This window comes from Vigna radiata, chromosome 6 (assembly GCF_000741045.1).
Source record: "Vigna radiata var. radiata cultivar VC1973A chromosome 6, Vradiata_ver6, whole genome shotgun sequence".
NCBI lineage: Eukaryota > Viridiplantae > Streptophyta > Magnoliopsida > Fabales > Fabaceae > Vigna > Vigna radiata.
The window spans coordinates 3,969,846-3,982,223 of NC_028356.1; the positions used below are offsets into that span (position 1 = coordinate 3,969,846).

Sequence of the window (12,378 nt, forward strand, 5' to 3'; positions counted from 1 at the left end):
AAGGACTTTTCAGTGTCCCCACTTGGAAATTTGTGGGGTCCAATGCATGCTTCACTGTAATTCAGGGTTACTTTAGTATTATGTCATTATTAAAAAACAAAAAATAATAAGTAGCTTATTGAGGGTGTTACAAACATGCACTTTCCCTTCCCATCATTTCACTAATTAATATTCATCCTTTTCTTCACTTTATTTTTGTTGCATACCACTTTACTCTCTTCTCAATTCTTCTTCTTCCTCTTCTTGTTCCTTTTCTTCTTTCCATAAACCTATTTCTTTCTCTTTGTATTCATCTCAATCTAAAACAATGGCAGACATTACCCATTTCCCTATGGAACAGCTTCAGGACCTTGAGTGCTGCTTAGACTCTAATCCTCCCTGGGGTATGTAATATGTTCTATCTTTTTCTCTTGTTATAATATACAAATATAAAAATACAACCTTGTTTGTTTCTCTGTACTTTTTCAAGTTGCTCATCTCACTTGTCATATATTTATACATACATTTTTTTTTTCTATTCCTTTTCATCATCTTCTGTTGCCATCAGACAAAAAAGGTTGTTTTTTTTTTATATTTTTTTTGCATAATAAAAAAAGGGTGCTTGTTACATATTTGGTTTTGAACTTTGATGATCATTTGTGGGCAAACAACGAAGGAAGGAAGAAGGCTGTCTGTTTTGAAGAACAGATGGCAATGTTTTGTATTTACAAACCCAAATGGATGGGATAAAAGAAATGATTGAAAGCTTTTTTCTTTTTGGTTTTGAAGCTATTGCATGAGCTAGGTTTTCTTCCATATGGGTTTGTTAGTTTTGAATACGTTGCAGTGAAAGTTGTGAGACTAGGCTATTACTTCGGGTCTGGTATTATATGGATTGAAAAGTTGAGATTTTTATGTTATTCAAATAGAGTGAGAGTTTGAAATTTGATTTTTTTTTTTCTGTTTTCTGGTCTTTTTCTACTTGGGTTAGTTTTTAATTTGAAAATAACCTATGCGATTTAGTAGCATTTCTGTTTTTTTTTTTTTTTTTAAATAATCTTCATTTTAACTTGTCTTTTAGCTATGTGAGATAGTGATCATGATCACTGTTCCTATGAAGGCTTTTAATCATGACCATTATAGTGTAATTACCACTTTACCCCACCTCTTCTGGCGTGGTTCAAGGAAAACATAGTTACCAACAACGATAGGATAAGTGGCCCTACATATTAATTCATTACTAATATACATTAGAATGCTTAGATATAGGGACACCACTTATATCCATGTGGGAAATAATAAATTATAATCAAGAGTTTTTCCTCAAATCAGTGAGGTTTTGTTTCTTTTATTAATTAAATTTTAGGAAAAAAGCTTAACTTACATGTTATATTTATTGCACTTTTTATCAGCGTAACTCTGTTCATATATATATATATATATATATATATAAATAAATAATCAGCATGTCAAAACTTTAAATTGAGAAGATCTATATATATTCGTCTTCCTGAAAACAAAGTTGTTAATTTTTTTCTCTATTTTATTCATATGATAATGATTCACAGTAAGAACACTAAGGCATCTTTTCACAATGGCATTCTTACAAAAATAATCCAAAATAAGATGAGTCTTATTTCTTATAAGTTAAAAATGACTTGTTAAGCCGAATGGTAATGAGCCAAAAAATTGTTGGTTGTCGAAATATTTATTATAAACTTAAGTTAACTTTATTTAAAAGAAAACGATTGAAATGTTGGAGAAGTGCTTAGCAAACAGTAGGTGTTGTCTCACCTTTGTTAGAGCTTTGTCTAGTATATGACAAAAAGAACGAATTTTTTATTTGTGAGGGTGTCCCACATGTATTCAAGGTATGTTTGAAAAGTCAACAAATCGCCACCACGGCTCAGTTCATTGACTTGTGTCCAAGTAGTACATAAAAGAAACAAGATAGTGGTATTTGTGGATATCATAGAAAGAAACCCTGCACTAAATTTTCATATATCTGTGTGTGAGATGTGTAGTTAAAGAGTTGAGGATGAAATGCATTATATACATATAGGTCTATTCTAGTGAGGGAATGTGTATGCATATGCCAAGGTAGATCCAATAACAGTCAATAGGATAGATCACATTTTAGAATGTAGATTTTGGGTGCAACTCAATTCTTGACTTCTTGTTTTGTAATCAACTGTTTGAAATTTTGAATTGCAATTTAGAATGTGATCTTGGATATTAATATATCCAATGTCCTTTACATTCTCTTTCTTGTTGGCTCACTGAGAATTCCTTGTCTTGCAGCTGAAGCTATCCTACTTGCATTTCAAAATTATATATTGATGTTGGGAACTAGTGTGATGATTCCTTCATGGATTGTTCATGCCATGGGAGGAAGTGATGTATGTTGAATTTCTGCTCATGTTAAACAATTATTACACATTTATTACTGATATTTACATGTTAGTTATTTGGATATTGATACCACCAGGGTGACAAGGCCCGAGTAATACAGACTCTGCTCTTTGTAGCTGGCATTAACACACTTCTCCAAACGCTTTTTGGAACCAGATTGCCTACAGTAGTTGGAGGAGGTTCATCTGCATATATATATCCAATTGCTTATATTATCACCGACTCATCATTACAACAAATTAGTGACCCTCATGAAGTAAATTTCATCATTCACTTTCTTCATAATTGTTACTTTCAGAGCACTTTACATTTTTTCTTTTCATTTGTAACATCTAGTCTTTGTTCATCATTGATTTTGGGACCTGCATACCTTTATAAGTACTGAATCCTCTAGGGGGAGCTTTTAGACTCAGCAATCCTAAGCACATAACCAAGGGTTTATTATTCTCGACAAAATTCAATTATCAAGTGAAAATCCACTAGCAGCTCACCTTTTGACATTCTTTTTCTAACGCTATAGTATTGTTTGAAATTTTTTGGGACTCACCAAATCTTGTGGACCCTACATATTCAATGAGTCTCACATGAGTTTGAGTAGGAGTAAATTTAAAAAAATAATAAATAGCGTTACTACTTATTAGCATTCCTTTTAACCTATGATATTTTTGTACTAGTTTGTGATTTAAAATCTCTGAATATGTGGACTTGATTTTGGGTAGATGAAACTGGTAACCTAATACAATTTGGGGATTGATAGGAGACCAATGCTGTAAAGTTTGTACACCAGGAGAACTAGGCAGTGAACAGAGGATCGTATACAATCTCTAATTGAATGTATTTAATTGGTGAGGAGGAGTGGTTAGAATGGGGTTGGGGGGANTCAAGGTTGGAATAAAGGAGAACTTTAGGCTATCTCAAAACCATGGACTAATACTTGGTATCTCATCTTCTACTTCTATATAACCTAGACCAGTGGATGCCTACGGATTGAATAATCCAATTGTTCAATGTTGATCACTATATTTCCTCTGTGCTGGTTTTGGTTCTGAAGAGTTGGTATCAAAACATTCCACCGCATCTCAACTGAAAAGAGAGGCACAACGTGGTTATATCAACATTGATGTGTTGTTCTGGTGCTAGCCAACTGACTAATATACAGTCAGCCCGAATAGGTGCTGTGGCGGGATGTTATATGAGACTGAGTCTCACATTGTCTCACATGGAACTATGAAACTTTGTTTTTTGGTTTATAAGGCCTTGTGCATTCCAATTACAATTACTAGCTTTTTGTTTGTGGTTCTCCTAAGGTGTTTGTATCAGGGAGCAACATAAATTATGTAAACTTTNTGAGAAATGTACTTAAATTTCTCTCTTATTTGGAATAAGAGATCTTGCCATGTGATTGATTTGCAGAGATTTATACAAACAATGCGAGCAATACAAGGAGCTTTAATTGTAGCATCAAGTATTCAGATAATCCTGGGTTACAGCCAAGTCTGGGGACTCTTTTCAAGGTTACTGGTAACATGTGACATATTTGTGAGTTGAAAATGTCTAAATAAATTTCAAGCATTTATTTGTGTGGATCTTCTCTCCAGATTTTTCAGTCCCCTTGGTATGGCACCTGTAGTTGGATTGGTTGGATTAGGATTATTTCAACGTGGATTCCCTGTGGTAGGTGTGACTCAAATCTCCATCTTAATTGTCATGATCTCTATACTATTTTTTTGGCAAATGGTCTTTTATTGACAGCAGTTTATGTGAGTGCAATACAATATCATCTAGAATAAATTTTATTTTGAATAATGATAAACAATAATATTTAAGGAACTTTTCTAGAATCCTATCTCCGAGGTTGTTACTTGTATGACAACAATTCACTACTGACCTTTGATCCTTCTTTTCAGCTCATATGCATTTAGGGCTTCAAATTATTTGGTAGCAGCATAATTATTAATTTATGTACAGATACTGAGAACATATTCGGTAGCAAAATTCTTTGATTCACCATGATTACTATATTTCTGAATTATTTGATAGTGGCATAATACTGCATTTTATTTGCATGCAAACATTTATGACTTTTTCTTCATCAGAATCTTGTAATTGATCATGCTCTCTCTATAAGCTTGAGATTGCCATATTTTTCATACCATGTTTATAAGTTTACTGTTTTCTATTATCATCTTTTTCAGTTGGGGGACTGTGTAGAAATTGGCATACCGATGCTGTTGTTGGTAATTGGTTTGTCTCAAGTAAGTGATTTAACTAGAAATTTGTGGTGTACATCAAATTATAAATCTTCTACTGAGACAATCAAACTTACTATAATGTGCAGTATCTAAAGCACGTGAGACCATTCAGAGATGTCCCTATCTTTGAACGTTTTCCAGTGTTGATTTGTGTCCCAATTGTTTGGATCTATGCTGTTATCTTGACTGCCAGTGGAGCTTATCGACACAAGCCAGACACAACACAAAATAGTTGTCGAACAGACAGAGCTAATCTGATATCTACTGCTCCATGGTGTGTGAAAAAACCTGTGTTAATTTCTTTTGATATGTTCCAAGGTGTTGCTGACTTCGTAGGTTTCTTCATGTTGTACTAGGTTCATGTTCCCATATCCTTTCCAATGGGGTCCACCTACATTTTCTGCTGGCCATTCATTTGCCATGATGTCAGCAGTTATTGTCTCAATGGTAGAGGTATCTATTCTCATTCCTGATTTTATTTTGTTTTTAGGACTGACTTGGTCTGTATAGCTTTTTGTATTTATCTATATGTTCTATCCCAGTGCATGTTTGCTGTTACTACAGATTGACATTTTGAAATTGGCCTAGGGGTCTTAGATCCCCAAAAGTCTCACGACAATGAGTAAAGAAGCAAAACACTGATACACTCACCATATAGTCTCATGATATTATTATGAATTTTCAACAATGTATTGACCTCTTGACTTCTTGTTGCAGTCAACTGGTGCATACATGGCAGCTTCTCGACTAGCAATTGCTACTCCCCCTCCTGCTTATGTATTGAGTCGAGGCATTGGTTGGCAGGTCAATCACTATACACTAGTCATTTTATGGTTATTGGATTGCCCGACTTATGCTTGTGTGTTGATTGAATAGTTTTAAAACTTCAATTTTGTGAGCAGTTATTAAAAGTTTCTAATATTATAGTAAAGTTTATATGACTGATAGCTTGGGGTGATATTTCTTTTAACCAGGGGATTGGTGTCTTACTAGATGGTGTCTATGGATCAGTCACTGGTTCCACTGTTTCTGTGTAAGTCTTAGTCTACATTGAGTTTTACCTGCAATTGTGTAAGATCACTTATCTTTCTATTGTAGCTTGATGAGCATCATGGCTGATTTTTCTAGGGAAAATGTGGGTCTCCTTGGGCTAACCCGAGTTGGAAGTCGCAGAGTTGTTCAGATTTCTTCTGGCTTCATGATATTCTTCTCTATTTTAGGTTGGTAGAGACAAATCAAAGATTAGCCTGACTTACTCTGGAAGTAAACCAGTTTATCGCCATGTTAAAATAGATAGTTTCACTTACTTAAGGGTGTTTTTGTTTTCTTTTTCTTCAATCATATGTAGGAAAATTTGGAGCTGTGTTTGCCTCTATACCCTTCCCAATTTTTGCTGCTCTGTACTGCATTCTCTTTGGCCTTGTGGGTATGTCGAATACTCTAAAATGAGATCACATTGCAATACATTACTCTTGTTTTGCTTCTCAATTTACAACTACTTTCCCCTGTTTACAGCTTCAATTGGAATATCATTTCTTCAGTTCACAAACCTGAACTGCATGAGAAATCTTATTATCATTGGGCTCACTCTCTTCCTTGGAATATCTGTTCCTCAATTTTTCGATCAATACTGGACTTCTTCACGACATGGCCTTGTTCATACTAATGCTGGATGGGTAAGTGTACTTTTCCTCAGCCTACTATATTATGCTTTATCAGATAATGTGTTACTGATATGCTATCTCCTTTCTGTTTTCTTTTAATAAATCTGAAAGTTTGAATTTTGATTTGGTGTGTAACCTGTTCTTTACACATGCCATCAACAAATGACAGCTTAGTAGTTTGCTTGCTGCTAATACAAAATTTCCATGTTTGCAGTTCAATGCATTCTTAAATACCTTATTCTCATCACCACCAACAGTGGGTTTGATAGTGGCAGTGTTGCTTGATAACACTCTAGAGGTAGAAAGGTCAAAGAAAGATAGAGGGATGCCATGGTGGGTGAAGTTTAGAACGTTTAAAGGAGACAATAGAAACGAAGAATTCTATACTTTGCCATTCAATCTCAATAGGTTGTTCCCGCCTACATGATCTTAATGAAGATGATCAGGGTGGATCAGATTTTCTCGGAGTTGCACGTTACAGCATTCATGAGTTAGGACTAGCAAAAGCTACTTTTTTATTAACTACCAGCCAATTTTTTTGTGGACCCCATGTGAAATTGTGGTCCAACAGTTAAGATTCTAAAGCATTTGGTTCATGCTCAGTAGGTGCAATAATTGCTACGTACTAATGAGTAATGAGTTCTGTTCCTAGATGTACATGCCTCAACAACTGAATTTAGTGAATTTACTGTATAGTTGTCTCTTATTTTGTTACTGTCAAAGCAGCTTTTTGTTTACGTAGGATTCTTGATATTTCATTTTGCAAACGTTAATGGAAAGCAGGTTTTGTAAAGGGCACGAAACCCAAAACAAGCAAAACTCTAACCTGTTCAACCACACATTTCATGGATAAATATGGTAGCTGTTTCATAAGCTAAAAAGCATTAAAGCATTGATGATGTACCCTTTATTTTGCAAGGGCATCTGCATCAAAATTACTCTTTATGAAGATGTTTGGTGGACTGATATGGAATGATTCCTCTGACGGCTTTCAACCAATGAAATATTTTTATAAGTATATTTTGTTTTGTTTCAAACAGAGAAGGAAACCAAACCGAAAGAAGAGATAGAGATACTACAAAAGCAATTAGGGAGACCCTAGGACAACAAGCGGAGACTGAATTATTAAGGATTTGTATGTTTTATTTGAGTGAAATGAAAGGTGCGGAATACAAGGAAAACAACAATTTCTTCTATTTTGGATAGTCCAAACAGTAAAATTTAATGCCATTCTGTCTTTTAACGAGAGGTTATGCAGCACATCTTAAATGTTTTTGCTGTTTTCAAGAATTGGAATCAAATACAGAACATAATTTCTATTAAATACAACTCTTTCATTACACATTTGAGTTAACATTTTTTTTAAATTTCCTAAAAGCTTGTTGGTTATTTATAAGAATGTAGAATTCTTTTAATACGGAACAAGAATGAACAGAATTGAACAGGAAAAATATTGAAGAAAAACAATGATTTTTTTTTTCTATTAAATCAGAAAACATTACAATTTATAAAACTTAAAAAAAAAATAACCACTTATTAAATATATTACTAGAAATAAGCTATTAAATAAAATGCTTGAATAAAAAATAACAACTTAATTGATTCTTTAAACCTAAAGAAACAATGATAATACAAAAATAAAATAAAACAGAATTAAAAGGTGGACACTTAACTGATTTATTAAAAGTAGGAAAACAATGACAATTAAAAAATAAAATAAAATAGAAGTAAAAGGTCAGACATGTTTATGCATTTCTCTTAATTAAAATAACTTGATGTTGAAATGCTTAATTTTCACATGAAATAAGATTATAAGAAATAGAAATAGCAGTTTGGTTGTCAACAAAATACTTGATACTTTCTTTACTATAAAGCTTAATTGACAACAGTTATTACTATAATAAATTTCGTTTCTATAGTAGATTGAGTTACAATTTTTTGTTTTTTAAAGTTTCAAAAGAAAATACTTGATCTAAGAGTAAAACAGTAACTTGAAGTACTTTTTATATCATCGATAGAACGTCTCTAGTCCCTATAAAAAAACCCGCCAACTTAAATTCTTTGTTCCATGTGAACTTAACACCAAAATCACTTTTTCCTTTGACATATCGAATTATTCTCTTTAAAGCTTTGAGATTTAATTGGCTTCCACAATGTATAAATCTGGACAAAATACTTACTGCATTTAAAATATCATGAGGTGTTATAGTAAGATACATTAAGCAACCAATCAAACTTCTAAAGTATTCCTCATCAACTTTTACAACTCCATCTTTCTTACTTAACTTTTCCTTTTGGTTCATAGGAGTGTTTGCTTCCGTGCATCCTTCAAACCTAAATTTTTCAAAATCTCTTTGGCATATTTGTTCTGAGAGATAAAAACTCCATACCCAACTTGTTTAATATACATTCCAAGAAAAAAAGTCATTAACCCAAGATCTGTCATCTAAAAAACCTTCATCATTTCTTGTTTTAACCATGTCTACATTATTTCCTGTCACTAAAAGATCATCAACATAAAGTGAAACCATCATAACATTGTTGGTCTGATGCTTAATATAAAGCGTGACTTCAGACAAGCTTTTATAAAATCCAATACTCAACAAATGATTATCTATTATGCTATACCAAGCTCGTGGAGCTTGTTTCAACCCTAAAGAACATTTTTAAGAAGATACACCTTGTCATTTTCTTCCTTCTTCACAAAACCTTTAATAGCATAATCTTCTCTCATCAATCTTCCTTGCTCTTAGGCTTGGAAGGCATGTATCACTTCAACAAGAGAGATTTTAGAAACATTCTTTGTGTTCTCCAAAGAAGCATTAGCAAATGCTTCATACCTTTCTTACATCGTTGTCAAAATTTTCTCAACAATTGAGGAATCTACAAAATTACTTCCCAATAATTTTATCTTGTTGAAATTACTCAACAATTTGTCTGAATACTCCTTGATTGTGTTAGACTCTTTTATCTTCTGAAGTTCAAATTCTCTCATTAAGTTAAGCACTTGCATGCTTCAAATTTTTTCATCTCCAGTATATTCTTTCTTTAGATAATCCCATTTTTTTTGTTGATTTGAGAGTCATGATCCTAGTAAAGATGGTTGCAGAGATGCCATTATAAAGACATGACTTTGCTTTTGTTTTCGGGTTTTCTTCTCCTTATGATTTTTGATCTGGGTCAAAGTGAGATTGTCTGGCAGTAGAAGGTTTTCATAATCTTCTTCTATAGCTTCCCAAAGATCTAAAGCTTTTAGGTAAGCCTCCATTTTAACAGTCCAAAGATCATAGTTTTCCCCATTGAAAATTGGAAGAGCTACTTGGGAAAAGCTTGTTTTAGAATCCATTCTAAAGGTCCAATAAAAAAAAGGGCTCTATTCCTTTAGCAGGGAACAAGAATGAACATAATGAAGGGGAACAATATTGAAGAAGAAAAATGAAAACTTACTTTATTAAAACATTACAATTTATAAAAGTTAAAAAAAAATAACCATCCACTAACAATGTGTTTCTAGAAATAAACCATTAAATAAAATGGATGAATTAGAGATAACAACCTACCTGGTTCCTTACAACTAAGGAAACAATGACAATTAAAACATAAAATAAAACAAAATTAAAAGGTTTCCGGTCCTCAACTCTTTTTCTAATAAAGGTCAAGTCGTTGTTATGAAAAGACTTCATATCCATAAAAGAGTTTAGCCATCAATGTCAGAACCCATAAATTCCCCAGCTGAGTGGGATCTAGGTGGCCGATCGGTAGTTTCTAAATTCAGAAAGTGGAGAACAGGTGGCAGCAGATGAGTGGACCGTCCAGTTTTGGCAGTAGTATTTAAGTCAGGATTTTAAATTTCGACGCCACTTTTCTGCATGCAACCTTCGTCTCCTACCTTCCGAAATTTCATTTCTCCTCTTTCTCTCTAAAAACCTCCATCTTCTCTCTACAAATTCTCATCGCTCTACTATTCCGATCAACTTTCAAGCAGCGTCTAAACGTTTTTGGTGTCAAGCTCTCTCGTTTGCACCAATCGGTTTTCGATTTAAACCGGTAAGATCAAATTCTCCATGTCATCTGAAGTTTATGTGTTTTTCTATGCATGCAAGTGTTTTTCAACTTGCATGTGGTTGTTAATTTCCTCTCTGAATTAGTTTTGTGTATTTGATTCCATGATGGATGCATTTCACCATTTAGACGGTCAGTTAGAAGCTATAGAAGTTACGTGCGGTGAAGGTCATACTGTAGAAGAACAATATTTCTAGATTAGAGGTAAGGGAAGCTTATATAATTTAGTTATGATTAATTTTTGATGAATGTTTGATGCTTTGGCTTGATTTTGAAGTATTATATGTTTATTGTTTGTATTGATGTTTGAGATATGGTATGAAAACTGGGTAAGATTAGAATTGAGTTTCACTCTGTGGCATTATGTAGAAATTGGTGTTTATTGTTGAGAGTCAATTGTGACCGTTCAGTGTGAACTTGGAAGATTTTTTACTGGATTCTCTTTTTGTAAGAGTTATAGTTTAAGACCGACCGATTTTCTATTTAGTATGATTAAAGAATAAGTTAAGTAGTATTATTTTCTGTCTTGATTATATAATTGAAATAATATAGAGTGCTTGGTCATTGACTAGCACTCGGTCCTTAAAAACGCTCGGTTTTAGACTAATACTGGGTTTTAATAGTGTTCGGTTTTACATTAACTCTCAGTCATTCTTAGAGTGTTTCGTCTTGTATTGACACTCGATCTCTTGAAGAGCGTTCGGTCTGTGCTAATGCTCGGTCTTTTGAAGAGAACTTCATCCTGTATAAAGTGTTCGGCCAAAGCTATAAATGCTCGGCCAAAGCCCCAAGAAATCAGTTAAAGCTATAAGCGCTCGACCCTAGCTCTAAGTATTCAGCCAAAGCTCCAAAGTATTCGGCCAAAGCTCCAAAGTATTCGACCAAAGCTCCAAAGTATTCGACTAAAGCTTCAAAGTATTCGGCCTAAGCTCAAGATGCTCGGCCTAAGGTATAAGTATTATGTTTAAGTCTTTAGTAGTTAGCTAAATCTCCTTTGCGTACGGTTTTAAACGGTATTCAGTTCCAACTGGAGCTATTCTGTAATTGACCGTTCGGTCATGATTCCTGAGTAGAGGTTATTCTTACAGTTCGGTCATATTCATAAGTTACAGTGTCATTTTCTTAAATTCTTGATCTTGATTGAAATTGTAAATATATGATTCTGATTGTAATTGGAATACATAAGTATGATGTGAAATCATGATGGAAGGAGTCATGTGGTTGTGGAAGAGAATTCCAAGGAGGAATGTCTCATGATTGGTGATAGTTTGTAAAGTATGAACATGGCTAAGTTAATCTATCGTTTATCGTGATATTCTGTGATTACTCCACCTCATGTAGAGGAGGGTAACTCATGCGTGGGAATGGCAGGAGGTCCTTTAGCCTCAGGGTATTGTTGTACCGAGGTAAGCTTCACTGGACTAACCTCGGGTGGCAGCTGTTGAGGGCATCCTAGCTAGGTTCCACCCAGGTGCACAAACCTCGTAACTACATAGTTCATACAATCCGGATGAGTCGAGTCTATGGTTGGTTATAAATGTATTGAATGTTCGGTTATGTTCTATTCTATGAATTGGTTGTATTTTGAATTGTATACATGATAGTATTTGATATAAGTTAAATCTGTACGTTTGTATGATTAATTAAATTACATAAGTTTATCCTATTGTTCTGTTTTCTGTTTTGGCTACCGTCCGGTCGTTCTCTTCACTGCAATGATAATATAATGGATGTTAGCAGAAGGCGATATCGGCTCATTGGAGGAAGCTTTACAGGCTGATCAATCAGAAGATAGCATAGGAATATCTGAACAGTAGGTTCTTGTACTCTTAATTTAGCAAAAACGTTCGGTATATATATATATATATATATATATATATATATATATATATATATATATATATATATTTTATTTTTTTTTGTATAACCGTTCGGTTTGCATAGTCGTTTGTATAAAATTTTTGGTGCGAACTTCTTTATTGTACTACCATTCGGTTTAAGTAGAATCT

General features: G+C 33.7%; 1 protein-coding gene across 1 annotated transcript; it reads left to right on the plus strand.

The window, feature by feature from the left end:
* The first annotated feature begins 83 nt into the window (after nucleotides 1-83).
* LOC106763977 (nucleobase-ascorbate transporter 1) lies at nucleotides 84-6,734 on the plus strand. The gene is made up of 14 exons (XM_014648168.2): nucleotides 84-383; nucleotides 2,281-2,378; nucleotides 2,468-2,647; nucleotides 3,805-3,905; nucleotides 3,990-4,065; nucleotides 4,587-4,646; nucleotides 4,730-4,917; nucleotides 5,000-5,096; nucleotides 5,361-5,447; nucleotides 5,618-5,676; nucleotides 5,772-5,863; nucleotides 5,992-6,069; nucleotides 6,159-6,319; nucleotides 6,522-6,734. The coding sequence occupies exons 1-14, from the start codon at nucleotides 308-310 to the stop codon at nucleotides 6,732-6,734; spliced, it is 1,566 nt and encodes a 521-aa protein (XP_014503654.1). The 5' UTR covers nucleotides 84-307.
* The last annotated feature ends 5,644 nt before the right edge of the window (nucleotides 6,735-12,378 follow it).

Coding starts and splice junctions, on each gene's coding strand:
- LOC106763977 (XM_014648168.2), top strand. CDS start 308: ATGGCAGACATTACCCATTTCCCTATGGAACAGCTTCAGGACCTTGAG. Junction 384..2,280: donor AGACTCTAATCCTCCCTGGG/GTATGTAATATG, acceptor CTTGTCTTGCAG/CTGAAGCTATCCTACTTGCA. Junction 5,677..5,771: donor ACTGGTTCCACTGTTTCTGT/GTAAGTCTTAGT, acceptor TGATTTTTCTAG/GGAAAATGTGGGTCTCCTTG.